General features: G+C 40.3%; 1 protein-coding gene across 19 annotated transcripts in view; it reads right to left on the bottom strand.

The window, feature by feature from the left end:
* Window positions 1-345: 345 nt before the first annotated feature.
* LOC139546816 (muscleblind-like protein 2a) overlaps window positions 346-17755 on the bottom strand; it is a 38372-nt gene continuing 20962 nt past the window's right edge. Inside the window, exons 3-11 of one of the 19 annotated variants that reach the window (XM_071355614.1) lie at window positions 11596-11781; window positions 11280-11504; window positions 10859-11113; window positions 7777-7830; window positions 7240-7393; window positions 6924-6959; window positions 6346-6381; window positions 5358-5452; window positions 4075-4227 (exon numbers count right to left, since the gene is read on the bottom strand). In XM_071355614.1, coding sequence (XP_071211715.1) covers window positions 4213-4227; window positions 5358-5452; window positions 6346-6381; window positions 6924-6959; window positions 7240-7393; window positions 7777-7830; window positions 10859-11113; window positions 11280-11504; window positions 11596-11781 — 1056 coding nt within the window. In that variant the 3' untranslated portion in view covers window positions 4075-4212. Of the gene's footprint in view, window positions 4228-5357; window positions 5453-6345; window positions 6960-7239; window positions 7394-7776; window positions 7831-10858; window positions 11114-11279; window positions 11505-11595; window positions 11782-17755 lie in introns of those variants that run through there. The other 18 variants (XM_071355613.1, XM_071355616.1, XM_071355619.1 and 15 more) reach the window with 18 other exon arrangements.

Genomic DNA, 17755 nt, shown 5'->3' with positions numbered 1-17755 from the left:
CATTCGGTAACCGAAGTGACATCCTCTGAGCGCTCACCCAATCACAGAAGCAGCTTGAGGATGTGTATCCAAGAGGAGGAAAGTGCGCGCAGATGCTGTTGCTATGGTAACGCTGCCAGCTGTGTAGCAGCATCACTTGCATAAGGAGAGTATACAAGCAGATTATAAACTAGCCTGGTTGCCTTCTCTGGTTAGCTATTAGATTCCACGCCGTGAATTGCATTCCTGAGATGGTGCATTTTATTATGTAGGCCTTTGAAATCATGTCCTCTGCATATATAAAGACACCAAATAAAACGGCTTATTATTTCCTATGTGAATCACCAAAACAAAGGCATCACAAACTTGGCATTTACTTAAACTTTTATTTGTTTTTTTTTTTACATTAGATTTTACACAAAACAAAACTACTGTATATATATATATATATATATATATATATATATATATATATCATAAAAGAGCACATAATTATGCACAAATAAAACATAAAAAAATTGCCACATGAACAGATTCAAAATGAGTAAGGGTTTGTACTTTTCCCCTCTGCTAAAGAGACGGCATTACCGATGGAACCATGTGTGGCACTGGCACAGCAGTTTAAACACAACTCTGCAGTAACTGTACCACAGCCATTTAGAATGGCACCCGCCAGTTTTCTCATCATCAAGCTTTTCTCAGTAAAGTGTTTGACGGCACTCTTTACAATCTACCATTTTGGCCTCAAAATGAAAATGTCTGTAGTGAGAATTAAAACAGCATATTTCACTAATTGCAATAGACTAAATACAATCCTTATATTTAATGAACCCTAACACATAACAACTTAAGAACAATACATCAAAGGTAAGGCAACGTTCACTAATAAGTTTGTCTGCTCAGTTTACCAACTGTTCAGAAAGTGCTTACCCACAGGGCACACACTAGTTAAATCAACGTTGTTTCCACGTAATTTCAACAAAATTACGTTGAACCAACATGGAATATACGTTCAATTGAAGTCTGTGCCCAGTGGGTAGGAATCATGTTACCATTGTGTCAGTAAAAGTGAACACATTCTGACTGTCCAACTCTTTTGATTGGGTGGTCTACAATCTCAACTAACTTCCAGGTACAGCTGTATCTAGCTATAATAACATTGGAAACATTGAGCAAAACTTGAGTTGAAATTACCATTAAAATTAACATCCGTTTTCAAAGAGCATTTTTTTGTGAAAGATGCCTTCGGTGAACAATTGAAATAATTTAAGAGTATCACTGCCAGATTAGCCATACCCATGACTACATGTTTAACATACTTTTTCTGCAGTGTAAAAATAACTTTATTCTGGGAACAAAGTGCAATTCTAAACAGCTGAACAACTATCAAAACACAGCTTTTTGAGTTTCCCCTTGCCTTTATGAGTCTAGGGATGCTTTGTAAGAGGACTTTAGAGAGCTCATTTTTGGTAGAATAGATTAGAGCATGTATTTAAGGACATTTAAGTGTCATGGGTAGGCTGTCAAATGCAAAAGGAATATACTACTGTAATACAAAGGCATTATGATACTGAAAATATTGTCGTATATAATTTTGCCATAAAATAGGAAATGTTCAGATTCTGGCAATACAATCTAGTGTGTTACAGTGCTCTAGAAAACGTAACAATTACATCATTTACAAAAATACAGAGCTTCCGTCATTGCAACTTTAGGTTGCCACAGAGACAAATTAATATAGTTATGAAATTATACCGTACTACAATGAAAAGTAAATTTACTTAAATGTTAATTTTTTTGGTAGACTGTGACCTATACAATAAACTGTTTTTATACATAATAAAAGCAATTCTACAGCCTTGCTCGTACTGCAGTGTGTTGTCCTGTATAGGTGACAAGGCAGTGACAAGGATGAGATGTGGAAGCTTGCCATTGGTAGCTCCAACATTCCATCCCTGGTCACAGACGGCTTTTCATAGGCTAACGTGACAGGACAGGTCATTTGAATAACCGCCAGCAGAGCAAAGCTCAGCTTAATAAATTACATTCATTTTAAAATAGAATACAACATTGTTCTATAACTAATGTTAAACAAATAAGTAAATTCCATATATTTCCATCAAACAGAACATAAAAATGAACTTTTCTGAAAAGTAAATGAAAAGTAATGAAAAAGGACAAAGATGGTAAGAACATGCGTCATTTTAGTTTTCTGTGGATTGTCTGAGTTGATCAAACACCATGACAATATCACGATACTGATGAGATTTTTTACGCATACTGATTTCACTCACACAGAAAATGAAAATGGAGAATGAAAGACTGTGGGCAAGATTTAGAGTTTGCACCTGTGTGAAGTTTTTAACTGTTATTTTCAAGAGCAAATAAAACATAAAAGTTTAAGCAAAAGGTAAAATAATGTTACATGTCGATCATTGTAAATAGTTACATGTTTTTAGCTTGGTTTTGCCTTTTATATCCTACTGTAAATAACTGGTGTAGACTTTGCACAGGTGCATTGGTGGGTAAATCTGTCTGTGTTTGTAAGTGCAGTTTGTATATACAATGAAGCTTTGACAAAAACACATGTAGAGTTATATGAGATTCATTGCACAATGTGATTAGTTATGTGACTACGTCCTACCACTAAAACATTTACTGTGATACATTCTACTCGAAAGATGTTAGACAGAGTATGATAACAACGCATTAAACACGAGGATATGGTTGTAAAGACGGTTGTATATAGAGACAAATGAGTTACCAACATAGAACCACAACACATATCCGGTTCTCCAAACTCATCTCCAATCACTTTTTAGTTGCAAACTACTTTCAACTCATTAAGAATTAAGCTAAACCATTTTACACAATGAACTTCATGCCAAAGCAGCCATGTTCCGATCTGCCAGATATTGAAACTTGAAAGTAAATGAAAGGTTAAAGCACTAAAACTAACCCAGTGTACAAAGACTACCAATGCACTGAATTCACCTCACACAAACAGTTGTTCATTGTATTTATTGTGAGGCCATGGAGTACGTTGCGAAACTGAGGGGTTTTCTACTCAAAGTTGAATATTTCTCACACAGAGCCTTTTCAAGATGCTTGTTATGTACATTACTTTAGGCACTTCTACAGTTCAAATAAGACAGGATTAATAAGTGACCTCGAGTCACCGCAAGGTTTCCTTGCACGTGTACGTCAGCCTTTTTAACAAAGGATCACCACATGTCTTTCCTTTTGAAGTCTTATCATTCTGCTCCCTCTTTAATGTCTGTGGCCTCTGCACTACGACCACCTAACCCGTCACATGTCTGTGACAGCTCGGCAGACACTCACTCAGCCTTTCAGTTCCTCTAAAGTGGCTTATTTTCAGCCCACCCATCACTCTGCTAGGTCATTGGCACAACATCTGGTATATGGTGTTTATTTGATGGATGCCAAGACAAGGCTCAACTAAAACCTTGACCGAAGAGACATAGCGCAAACAGTTCAGCGCAGACAGAAACTTGGAAACCGTGGTAGCTAGATTCCTTTATCATTTCTGGAATTAGTGGCTGATTATATCACTGCCATAAGGTACATTAATTCATTTTCTGCAATTATCATTGGGTTTGCTGAGGCTCACTCAATTGGTTATTCCTCCGTAGAGAGGCCAAGGCACACCAGGAGGGGGAGCAGTGATCCTGTACTCAGAGAATAACCACAAGGTAAACAACAACATGCTATCCTCTGTCACATTCGTCCTTTACAAGAGCAAGAAGGACACTCACAAGCCAAATGTAATTTGTATACGGTGTATAAACAAGAGCGCTTTCCAATGGTCTGTGTTTTAAATAAAAGCAATCAAGCACTTAGATGCACAATCATTTTCTGCTAAAAAAATTACATTTTGAATTAGATGAGTGTTGTGCACTTTTAACAAAACATTAAAAAGGAAATAAAAGTCATCGTTGAATACCTTTACGATTAAATCTTCACAATCTCCAATCATGTGTGTATACATATAATAAATCAGTCATTTACATATCAGTAACGAGATTAGTCCTAGCAATACAGGTATATAATTTGTATATTTTAACATAGCTCAATGTTCTACATTTCCTCAGTAATCTTCTTCTCAGCATGCAGGTTGCTGTAGTTCTCGTGTGGAGCAAAAGTAGTATTTACAGAAGGGCTGTTTAGGGCCTCTAAGGGGAGCGTCTTGACACTCTGTTCCTTTCTTGTAGGTTACTTTAGGATGATCTGTTTTAGAAGCAGAGATTGAGAAAGACATCATGTTACTCAATGGTGGCATTCACAATGAACATGACCGATTGCCCTTAGGTCCAAGCAACAGTGCCAGTACATTCTTGGATCACAAACACAATACTGATATAGTGTTGTTGAAGAGTCATGGCGGTAAATGGTTAAAGAAAAAGGGTTCTTATTTGCAGAAGTAGAACAGTAGCAAAACTGTGACCAGTATAATCATATAATGTTGAAGAAACAAAAAAACCCAGGAGTAAAAATACATTTGAATCCCACATGTAAAACAAAGAGAATTTGGTTGATGTTAGGAACCTTTCAGATAAGATTCAGAGCTGAGGCAGTAGTCTTACATACCAAAGTTATTGCTAAAGTTAAAATGCTGCAAATCTCAATGACAAAAACAAACTGAAATAGTACACTATGTATTCCATGTTAATACCTGGGAGAAATAAAAGACAAATAAATCAAGCAGAATAAGCTGCAGGAGGAGGCTGGTGGTTGGCAAGTATGGTTTTGTGTTCTCCCGACCCAAACCACAGCCCCCTCCTCTCCTGCTGGAAAGAAAGAAGCACATCACCTGACCTGCCCCCCAGGTGGAAGAGTCTAAAATGGGCAACAGAGGGCAGTCACAGGCACAGAGCTGTCACAAAATCACACACATCCATAAAGACATACAGTGTAACCTTCCTGTGATAATAACAGCCATGTATGAGCTTCATTGGTCTTTTATTCATTCAGTTGATCTCTTTAGTCTGAGGTGCTAATTTAGGCTGCTTCAAATCAATATATTTAGTTTTCTTCTTTCCTTTGCTTGACAGAATTATAGTAACGCCTGAATTAAATTAGGGGCACTTGAAACTAAATAAAGCAAAAACATGCAAAAAACAATTAAGGAAATTATGCAACACAACACAACTACTATTTGCAGATGGGGGATCTCTAAATAAGTGCTTTCTGTCATTACTATATTTAATACCGCATCTACAATTATGATAGTTACATTTGCTAATAAAGGCAACAGGCAGGAGAGAAATATGCTAGGATGACAACTGTCTCCTGCTGCCATGACGAGCACTTATTTAGAGCTCAGGGATTCATGAAAGAAAGCTTTAAAAGGAGCAAACCTGATTGGCTGGTGCTGTTGCTGCGTAGGGGACACTTGTGGCAGGAGTAGTTGCTGCAGAGACAGTAGCAGGCGTAGCACTGTACATCATGGGTACTTTTTCAGGAAGGGAACCATGGAAGCAATGAACAGGTAGGTGGAGCATTATGGTAACCATAGCAACGTTTTTTTTTGTCTATATATATTTTTTTGCATGGTGAATACAGTAAAACATTAGTAGCAAGCCATCATTAGGTTAGACCAGCAGATGGCATGCAATCACAGCGCAAAGCAAGAAAGCATTGGATAAATAATAGAGGAAAGCTGATTTAGTTTAGGAAATTTGTCCGATATTTGTCCGATTCCCAGAGAAGACTGTCATTTGATACGACATTCAAAAAGTATGTTTTACATACCCTACAGTATCTTATTGTTAGAATGGCATTTTCACTGCCGTGTTCAAAATAAGTTCTTTATTTTATACAAATAAAGGAAACGTCATTTGATGTATTTGATCTTTAGGAAAGACCAAGACACTTTAGATAACATCTCTGGGAAACTGATCAAATGTCCTAATCCACAGAGCAGCAAAGAACTATAAATATCAACCAGCAGTGATTGTAACTGATGTCTTGTGTTTTGAATATCTGTATTATTTACAACGGTGAGAATATCACTGCAGAGAACAAAGGACATTCAAAACCAAAATGAAATCCAAAGTAGGCCAATGGGTGATGGTGAAGAGTATAAATTGAAAGCTTGAGCTTTGTCAGGGACATGGCTAACAGAAAAAAAATGCAGAAACGTATGATAAAATACACTTTCTCACATGTGATTTAAAATGTGCCGGTACCTAACAGATATAAACCACCCTTACCCCCTGACCCAGAGACTGTTTATCCAAGGGCACATTGGAATAACAAGACTCTTTTAAATGAACAGCGAGAGCATTTCACCCACATTCTCCATTCATTACAGGTGATATCAGAAAAAATAAGCAAGGGACCTACCAATGCCGGTAGCAGGAGACATGCAAAACACTGACCCTGTGTGATTATGCAGTGGAAAGTGAGTAGAGGACAATAAGGGAGGAAAAACAGGTTAGCTAGAGTTTTCAGCATGCTTTTACACATTCTAAACCAAATACAAGCAAGACATGAACCTCTCAATGGAAACCAAGTTCGTTTTTTTTGTTGCTTGGTGAGCACACACAGAAACAAGCCCATGAGAAACGATGCATCTTAGGGAGTGTAGTGCGTGGGTGTACGTGTAGAGTGTGGATAGATTACTGTTTACCAAGGAGGGAGGCACATGCTGAATAAAATAGCTCCAATCGACTGACATTGGCATCAGTGCTAGGGCAACCAGGCAGTACAGTAGTTAACTCAGCAGTGAGACAAAGCATCTAACAAGAGTGGATAGTGGCTGTTACTGTTTGATTATGGCTGTCAGAGGAAGGCCATGTCGAGAGAAAGAGCTAATGGTATAATAATCCAGTGTCCTACTTAGCCACGTACTGTATCACAGCAATGTAGGCCAATGGCCTGAATTTAATAGATTTGATTAAAGCAGATCTCCTTCAACTAACCTGGATGATGTAATCTGGAAGCACTGATATATCTGCCTGCCAGGACATTGAACTATTAAATATGTGACAGTGGCATTAAATGTGCATCATTTTCAAAAATGAACAGCTCAAATTACAAGGTTCTGCATTAAATCATCACAGCTAGCTAGCTACAATGGACCAAGAGGAAAGCACAAAAAAACAAGGAAAGACACCTTACTGACAATATGCTACTTTTTAGACTACATGATAAATGCCCAACCAAACATTAGCAGGGAGGGAATTACAAAGGACAAGTCATATAGGGACAGTTGGCCCACTCAGAGCTGGGCTGTACCTGCGGGATAGAACGCAGACGTCTGCTGGAGCTGTGCATTGGCCAGAGCCTGCTGGTAGTGCAACATACTGGGGTTGAAGAAGGAGCTGGCCCCGTTGCTCTTCTCCAGTGCTTGTCTCTTTGGTAGGGGCTGCAGGCAGCCATGGGGGAACGCCTGCCGAGTACAAACAACACGTTAACACAACCAAAACACTTATCAGTAGTTCTATTATAAACATCCACTGGCTATGAGCTTTATATGTATATAATAGTACAATCATTGCCAAACAGTATAGCAAAACTGTATACAGCTACTACATGACAAAATAAAGGTATTTATGATGAAATTAGTGATAGGCTAAAACTTCATACTGTTAATTTAAACACATTTTAAATACCTATTCAATTACTGAAAGATAACTGATGGTGAAGGATTTTGTACACATACTAGATGAATCTTAAGAGGTTGTAAAAACAAAGATGCCAAATTAAATTATGTGAGTTGCTACAGTACAATTAATAGCTACATGCAAAGCAAAAGGTGAAAGGTCAAAGTACCAGGTCTACAGTTGCCTCGAGGGGTCGCTTCATTGCTTTGGCAGTCGACTGAGTCTTTTAATAGCAGGCAGCGAGCACATGATGGCAGTGGGCCAATGGGATTCAAGCGTATTAACATACAGGTAACAGCAAGCAGAGGTGCGTCATGGGGACAGCATTGCATTGTGGATAGGTGAGAAGGAGAAAACAAAACAAAATAATCGGAATGCAGTTTACCACCACATACAAAACAATAGTCATGCACAATAAACAAAATTAACTGATTCAAGGAAATATACGACTGACTCCTGAATTAGTATGTAAGCGTCTACTATACTCGTTAATAGCTTAATCTAATAGGCTTTACAATAACAACAATACTGTGCAACAACATTGGGACTAAGGTTATTTGCTATGTAGAAAACACAACAGTAGTTAATCAATAGTTGTTCATCATTATCCATACATTATCAATTTGAATATACAGTGTGGACTACTAAATAAATGTTGTAATAATGCATTCATTGACCTACAATTGCTTTAAAGGACCAGAATTGTACATGACACACGTCAATATGAAATGGAGACAGAAGCTAACGCTAACGGGCATTAGCTAGGCTACTGTGAGAGGTTATCCTTGGCAAATGTATCTCTACCGAGAGCTAGGCATGATTCATGTCATCTTGTGCGTTTTAATGACATACTAAATAGGGAGCAGAGAGAGAATGTTATAACCACTGCATTGATGATAACCTATACACAGAATGTGGAGCTCTGTTTATTATGATATTAGGCATCGAATTTGCCATTTTTGTTCAATTTCTTGGCACATTTGTCACAAGACCACATTGGTCGTTCATTTTCCTGTTCAAAGTATACCTTCACTACACTACAAAATCCCTCAGCATCACAGACGTATCAAAGTCATAAAGTATTTACCAACTCTCTAGTAATACTATCACTGTAAAACCATGCAAAAAATGACCACAAAACGGATGATAAAAATAGATGGAATGGAAAGTAGCAGAGGTAGGGTGGAAGATACAGCACATTCTAAGAAAGGCCATGCATGTTGCTGTTTTTTAAGTGCAAAAATAAAAGTCTAAATGTGCCATTACGGGAATTGCGTACATTTGATTAGAGTAATGTTAAATGTTGAATCAGCTGTTCGAAGGTTGCTGGTGAATCTATGGACGTTTTTCTTAACCCATAGTAATTAGCAGATCCGGCTTTATTCTTAGACTTGTTGGAAGTTTAAGATAAAGGCAAAACCAACAGTAGGCAATAGATGGCAATGAAACAAGACAGTAGCTGTAGAAACAGGGTTAACTTTGCAGTAGCTGGCAATTTGAACATAGATTTTCAAAAAGCATGGGAAGCAAAAGGAGAGGGCCAAAGCGAATCTTTAGTTAAACAGCTAGCTAGGTAAAGGTTAGCGTCACATGTCACATAAGGAGATAGACAGTGGGGTGTGAAATGATTGACACCCTTGATAAAGATGAGCAAAAATTACTATAAAATAAATAATTCAAATACTGAGCTACACTGTATGCTCAAAAAGTGTAGACATCTATTGTTTTATACTAATGCTCAGGAAAATGTATTTAGTTTAACAAGTAATAAATTTTTTCTCAAAAAGGTAGGGGTAAAAATGATTGACACCCCTGTTTTCAGTACCATTCAAAACCTCACCTTGCGAGGGTAATGACACTGGGCCTCTTTCTAAAAATGTTTTATGAGTTGGAGAACATATGGTAGGGATCTTAGACCATTCCTCCATAGAGCGACCTTACAGATCATTGATATCCTTTGTCTGAGCGTATGGGCTGCCCTCCTGTTTCAAGTTCGGAGACTGAGATGGCCATTGCAAAATGTTCATTTTGTGGTCAATTAACAACTTCTTCGTGGATTTGAATGTGTGCTTGGGGTTATTGTCTCACTGTAAGATCTACTTGCGGCCAAGTTTCAGCCTCCTGGCAGAGGCAACCAGATTTCTGGCAAAAATATCCTGTTACTCGGTAAAGTTTATAATGCCGATGACCTTTACAAGGGCCCCAGGACCAGTGGAAGCAAAATAGCCCCATAACATCAAATATCCACCACCATATTTTACAGTAGGTATGGGGCTATTTTCTGCTCATGTATTCTCATTTCGACGCCTAACCCACCACTGGTGTGCGTGGTCACAAATGTAGCAAATGTAAACGTCTGGAGTTTGCTAAATGACATTGGCACTTGGATTGGAACCGGTGCTTTGGTCAGATGACATGAATATGGAGCTCTTTGGCCACGCACACTAGCAAGCCAATAACCCCAAGCACACATGAAAATCCACAAAGAAATGGTTAATTGTCTCCGGACTTGAACCCTATTGAAAACCTGCGGTGCAGTCCATAAGCGCAGACAAATGATATCAAGGATCTGTAAGGATTCTGGAAGAAGGAATGGTCTAAGATCCCTCCCAATGTGTTTTCTAAAACATTTTAGAAAAAGGCTCAGTTCCGTTATCCTGGCAAGGTGAGGTATTGAAAGAAATTGAAAACAGGGTTGTCAATAATTTTGACCCCTACCTTTTTTGAGAAAACAAATTATTACTTGTTAAACAAAATCTCTTTCTCTGAGCAATTGTATTAGCATAAATTAATATAATTTCCCAATATTTTTAGCATAGAATATAGCTCAGTATTTGAATGATTTTTGCTCATCTTTATTAAGGGTGTCAATCATTTCGGACCCCATTGTACGCAAATGAATGGTTATGCTATGTGACAGTTTAAAGGCAACTTGAGGGCTACTGCATACTGGGCAACTGTCATTTCGAGTCTTAAGAGCGTATATTAGATGTAACAGTCTTTAATGTTTAATGAAGCTACTTAATACATAAAAAATAAAGCGGTGCTCCACATTCTATGATGTTGGTTAATCAATCAACTCAGGGTAATGGAATAGGATTAAGATAGTAAGCCTACTGCTGTGAATGTAGAATACATTGTAGTGAAAATAAATAGGACAAGTTGCCCTTAAGTAAGAAGTACAGTAGCTATACTAGCCAATAGTGTGTGTTCTAAGCTGCTGTCCACGCGTCTGGGGGGAAGCATCTTACCATGGCTGCAGCTGCTGCCTGGGCTGCCACGGCCGATTGGTTGACCTGGTGTTGAGAGGCTTTGATTTTGGCCTGTAAGTGAGCAGGGGGGTGGAAGTACTTGCACTTCTCCCTGGAGCAGCGCGACTTGATGTAGTCCATGCAGACGGTGACTGTGTTGTCGCTGGTGTCGATCATGGGGCTGTCGCTGGGGTGGGCGAAGCGGCAGTCAGTCTCGCCTCGCGCACAGTTCCCCCGCTGGAACTCGCGACACACCTACAGCACAACCACACAGGGAGGGAGGTTGAGGATGGTAGAGCACCCTGGCAATGGACCCTGTTTGACACACTCAACAGGCATTCCATATAACGAATGTATATATACAGCATATATCAGACAATAATACGTCCTTGTTCTTGTTTGTGTGAAGGTGACTCGATACCTCCAGTTTGTCGGTGCGCAGCAGCTTCTGTGAGGGGGAAGAGGAGGACGAGTTGGAGCTCTGGACTGTGACACCGGGGCTTCCAGGGACCATCACTGGGGTACTGGGGAGCATCTCGGTGGGCATCAGGCTCATCCCATGGCTCATAGAGGTCATGGGAGTAAGATATGGAGAGTAGCTGAGACCAGGGCTTGTACCAAGCCCCTGGTTCATATTGAACGTAGGCTGTGAAATAGAATGGACAACAGTCAGTAAAAACACTACTACACACCTGAAATGAAGGATCTGAGTTTTGTGTATAATAAACTGTACTTACTACTGAATATGAGTAACTTACTACAGGCTGCATGCTCGTGCCTGGGATCATGAAGTGCATCTGCTGGGCTAGCATGGCTGCTGCCGTCTTCTGCTGGATGAGGTTGTTGCGTCCGTTAATCTCTAGCTGGGTTTTTAAATGCGAAGGTGGATGAAGGTACTTACAGTTTTCTCTTGAACATCGACCCTAGAGTAAGAACACAAAAAAAAGCCAACTATTAGATGAAGATTGTTTTTTACTGCAGTGGGCTAAATCAGGGTCACACAGTGTTTCTTAGTAGTCTTAAACAAATCTACTTTGAAACAAACGTAAACGCCTCTCACACATGGTTATGGGCTTAAAAAAAGAAGACATCTGTACCATGTCAGATATAGAGTTGAAATGTATTACATTTGGAGTCTGCATCCCAATATTACACTTCATATACATCACAGAAGACTGAAATATAACAAAACCGTTTGACATAGAAATACCAGATTTTCAGCTTTTAAAAAATCTGTATTGATTATGAAATTATGAAAAATATGAATAACATTCCCCCCATGAGGCCACTAGGTCATTTGACTGCAGGAAAGGGCTACCCTAAGCCTAACATGAGTATGCACAGGTTTATTCGATTATAAATATGTAGGCCTATTCTTCATAAATGAAGCATTAATACTGGACAGGGTCACTAGAATTCATTGACAACCAAGGAAAGCATCAAGGACATCCAGTACAAAATGACACAAAAGACCACTGCTGGAACATGGCCTTCATAAAAGTTTCTTCTTGAGGTTCAACAATTTCCATGTCCTGACCGTGCATTACCCCACTCCTCTCAGACCAAGACCATTCAGCTCACAGGACACCGAAATAACAGGGGAACACAATCATGGTGACATGAATCACGCCTTCACACTCAATATCTTTTTCTGTGGGGACAGGTAGTGAGGTCGTTTTGATCATGCTATTGTTATGGCATAGAGGCAGTACGATTGACAGAGAGGAGAACATTGTTCCCTATGACAAAAGCACACAGGGGATGGATGCCCATAAGTGCTTCTATGATCAGGAGGTAATCCACACACACTATGAGTCATTTATGAGAATAATAATGTACAAAGTTGATAGATAGGCCAAAACTTTTAATTTAGTAGGAAATCAGTAGCCTACAGCCTACACATTAAGAGGTGGTCACTGATCAAGTAAGCCTAGTAGTAGGCTCGCGTTCAATAGGCTAATTTTACATAATGAAGGATGGTTGTGTAGGATGATGAATAGAGGACAAGAAAGCTAGCTGTGACCCACTGCACTATTGCTAACTAGCCGTAGGCTTTAAACCTAGCAGCTAAAAGAGGCTTACGGGAAAAGCTGAATGGCCAGAAAATGGCTATGAGCTTGCCAACGTAGGGAATCTCTTCACACTGACATCCCATCCTCTTTGTTATGGAACAGTAGAATCCAAAGTCCATTCACAACAATTTAGATGTCAGCCTGATAGCGTCCTCTACTCCGCTCTGCTCACTTGACCCGGCAGTGATTTTTAGCCTGACCTCAAACCCATTGCAAAATATTTTTTTCACACAAGTAGAGTAGCTCACTTCTGAGTAGCAGGGACTTGAAATAGACAGTCATCTGAACTTGAATTACACTAAAGAATCTTTTGCTGGCAAATCATTAAAGCAGTGATATCACTGTCAGTCAAAAGAGTGAATTAATGAGAGATTAGCTGTCTATGTCCTACATATTCAAATGAGGAAATCCTTCAATAATTCATGTCAATGGAACTAATTTCATAAACAGATTAGAGCTACTGAACTCATTTGTGACTCTCCCCTGAGATTTATATCAATTATTACCAGGGAACGCCCACATGGACTGCCACATAAGGGAATGACAAACCCTTTTGGAAAGTTACCAGATATCAAAGTTAGGGTTTGGATCAGGGTTAAAGTCGTGCTATTGCGTAATGCAATTTGGCCTGACCTCTTTGCCTACCAGTCCTGATCGATTGTAGCTCCCAAACGAGATCTTTCGAATAACAACATTTAGCTAAAGTAAAACACAGCATAGTCTACTGCAAACTCTGCATTTCCTGTGCTAACTGAGTCATGCTGCTTATTCAATGAATGGCAAGCAGACAGTGCTTTTGTCAGCTTTCGCTGTGGACACACACACACACACACACACACACACACACACACACACACACACACACACACACACACACACACACACACACACACACACACACACACACACACACACACACACACACACACGCACACAGACTTCCATTATATCAATGGAAGTCTATTCCACATTAATGAGACACAGATGAACTGTTTATTCAGCCAACAAAAGAGCTAAAACACAGTTCTGTGTTCTTCATTAACAAAGGTTCCAAGTCCTTTAGAGATGCATGAGTTCAAATTGGCTTTCTTACCCAGGCCCCTCATCTACGTGTCTTCCATTCATGGCAAATGAGAGGGTCTGAATTATTTAGAGATGTGAAGAGCATACATGCAGCTGTGACAAACAACACAGGCTCCCTGTTCACCGCTCACAAAACACAGCCATGCATCTAGTCTCTGAAGAAGAGATAATGTCATCAGTTTGACAAATAGGCTTTTTCAATCTTTCTCCATGATACCCACAGCATCTTCAATAGATACTTTTGAACAATCAGTATGAACTGAGTAGGCAGGTACACTTAAAGAGATCTGAGGAACTACAACCATTAGCCCAATTCCTTCCCCTTGAAGGTAGGTACAGTAATAGCCTTTATTCCTAGGTGCACAACTCAAAAAGAGCTTTAGTCTGTACTCTGGCCTGTCCCAGATAGCTCATGTTATCTATCAACTTAAGGCTCTATTTAAGCCACAATATCCTGATCCCCAGCCTCGTACTCAGTTCTTTCTGCTGGCTGCTATAAGGTTCTGGTCGCCCCAGACATCCTGGAGCTGATGCCAGGCCAGGAAGCTGGCAAAGTGGTAACAATTGCTTTCTGACGACAAGAGAGCAGAACCCACACACTGGTCTCTTATCTGCGCTTAAAGGAGCGTAATATCCTTCTCAGGTGTGAGAGGATGATAGTGGTTCCTTGGCCAGAATTGGAGACCGCCAGACATCAGAATGGTCTAAGGTTTACAGAGATCTGCAGGAAGCCTAGCTCGAAGTGTCTAGTTTAAGTCTCGAATCACAGGTTAGGCTATTTCAGAGGCTATTTCACGTGACAACATTTAACGACAGTAACCTATATGAAGACTAGAAATGATCCCAACAAAATAGTGAGACATAGAAATGGGATCTACACTTGTACTCTTTGTGCAATTCACAATCAGCAGTTAGAATGTTCTATGGCTCTATAGAGTAATGGGCTGATTCATTAGCGTAGCACTTAAATGAAGGAGAATGCTTTGTGTCGGTGTAACGTTCCGTTTCGAACGCAGCCAGAGGAGGTGTGAATACTGCAGCAGGATAAAAGGATCATTGTTCAGTGAGTGTTAAATGCCTCATGGGAATGGTTGTGGTGGGAGAGCTACATTTTGTCCTCCAAGCATTTGGATTTGTTTGGTTGAGAGCTCATCGATGTGTCAGGTAGCCTAAGTTGACACAATGATAAACAATAATGGGAAATTCTCCACTGGCTCCATAAATTCTGTTTATATCCGTTTGTGGGACACTTTTCTGGAGCTGATCGGATTTATATTTGCCTCTCTATTTAATAAAAGGCAACATTTGGGACAACATTTCAAAGCCAACATGTAGGCCTATTTAGAATGGTCTGTGTTTCACTTTCACATTCTCTCTCACATGGCTACTCCTTGTCAATAAACACACAGCCTCAGACCATTCATTGTTTACTTAACTCATATTCCCCGGGGTAATTAAGTAGCCTGTTTGTGTCTCCTCTAATAATCCTAAAGATGGGCTATAACAAAACTGCTGAGAAACTAGAAATTAATATGCTAATATACATAGCTGAGCTGTTGTCTCTTAAGCCTGGCTTTCCACTGCAGCGAGAGTGCTAATTCCAAACACACACACACACACACACACACACACACACACACACACACACACACACACACACACACACACACACACACACACACACACACACACACACACACACACACACACACACACACACACACACACACTCTCTCTCTCTCTCTCCCCTTTCCCTCCTCCTGTTTTCCTGCTCTCCCACATCATATCATCTGCAGTGAGCTCCTGCAGCTAGGCCACACGCTCACCCACCCAGCTCTCACACTAACCCAATACTACACAGCCCACAGCCTAACCCACATCAGGGGAGGCAAAGGCCCACAGCGCACTGTGTGCCACTTCAGCAAACATCAACAGCAACCTACACCACCAACTGCCATACACCGTAATGTAAAAGAGCACGAGAGGCTCTTGCTGCTTCACTGAATCTGATCTTGAGCTGCAGAGCAGGTTCCTATCAGCTATTCTCTGGCTGCTATAGCCCTGCTCAGCTCCAGCTCTCTCTCCAGGTGGTAGTGGTGAGGGCTTTGATGTCATGAACAGGATGCTGGATGAGCCTGGAATGTGAAAACCGTGTGAGTGTAGCACCTGAACCAACAATCACCAACTGCTCATACTCGCATGCATGAAGGCATCTGCACTCTTAAAAACCCCAAAGGGTTCTGCGGCTGTCCCCACAGGAGAACCCTTGGAAGAACCCCTTTTGGTTCCATGTAGAATCCTTTCCACATAGGGTTCTACATGGAACCGAAAAGAGTTCTACCTGGAACCAAAAAGGGTTCTCCTATGGGGACAGCCGCAGAACACATTTGGAACCTTTTTTTCTAAGAGAGAAGGCCTACAATGGCTATCCGCTAATGTGCTCTTTAGATTCTCTGATATCATGGCTTTGTCTGGTAGGCTACATAGCCATGCCCAACAGGAAGTAGGTAGAATAAAAACACAACAATGCTGGCTTGTGAAGTCTAAATATGGTTCCAACTCCTCACTAATCAGCCAGATGTTTAACTCATTATTTACACTTGAACTTAGGATACGTCCATTCTCATTGTGGTTTAATGTAATGAAAGGTCTGGTATAATTTTCAGCTTTTCTGAAGAAGGCATATTGATCCTCTGAGTGCCTAAAACGAACATCTTACCATAAACTATTTTACACACACAGAGTGGAGAGTGGAATAGGCACAACGTTATCCAAGATCCATTTACAAGTGTGTGCCGTATTCCTTTCCAAGAAATGCTTTAATTGACGCAAATAATATTGACGTGAATATACATTATTCAGGTTAAGAGGAAATGTTGAATCAATAATCAGTGCTTAGGCTAGTAGGGAGTATAAATAACCAATGATAATGACGTTAGCAGCACAGAAATGTCTTTGGGAGACGCATGCAAATGGTAAGCATACCATACTAGCCTATAGATTTATGTAAATTGAGTGAGTATAGGGAACAGAGGAGGTACTGTCGATGTCTGGGGGAATTCTGGGTCTGAAGCCATTAGGCTTAATACTCTAGTGTTTTCATCTGTACAATGCATGGCCTTTCATGGCATTTAGCTCTTCTGCTCATGTATTTCCTGGTCCTCAACACACTAAAAGGGAGCACATGGTTCTATGGGGCACGGCAGGCTCAGCTGCTGTTTAAACACTAACAAGACTGCCGTGAATGAGGGAGGAATACAGGAAATCAGAAATAATGACCCTGGGTGATGAACAGGAGCCTCAATTCGCTTTACTTCTGAAAGGAAGGTGGAGCAGGTGCTGACTGCTGAGGGAACGGGGTGAATAGGGGTGAGGGCGTGATGTAGTAGCCCCCCCTTATCAGAAGAAAGGAGTGTAGAGATCTCATATACTGTAGCTCTGATCTCTTCATGAGGTGTAGAGTAGTTCTCTCAGTCCGTCTTTGGTTCTGTTACTTTCACCTGGTGGGTTGGTGTGACAGCCTTGTTCCTACTGTGAAATGTTAAGCATTGGTGGAGTTCCATTCCCTTTCACACGTGGACTCTGTCGACCCCTGGTCCACCTCTCTGTTGGCCTTGGCTAGCCCTCAATGCACAGCTGTTCTAGAAGAATGGCAATGGTGGAGGCCTTCTTAATACAAGAGGGCAGTGCTGGATTTACAGGGGTAGAAACAACTTTAAAAAGTTATACCACTGTTTAGAAA

The sequence above is a fragment of the Salvelinus alpinus genome, chromosome 20, assembly GCF_045679555.1.
Source record: "Salvelinus alpinus chromosome 20, SLU_Salpinus.1, whole genome shotgun sequence".
NCBI lineage: Eukaryota > Metazoa > Chordata > Actinopteri > Salmoniformes > Salmonidae > Salvelinus > Salvelinus alpinus.
This window is presented reverse-complemented; position numbering and strand designations above follow the sequence as displayed.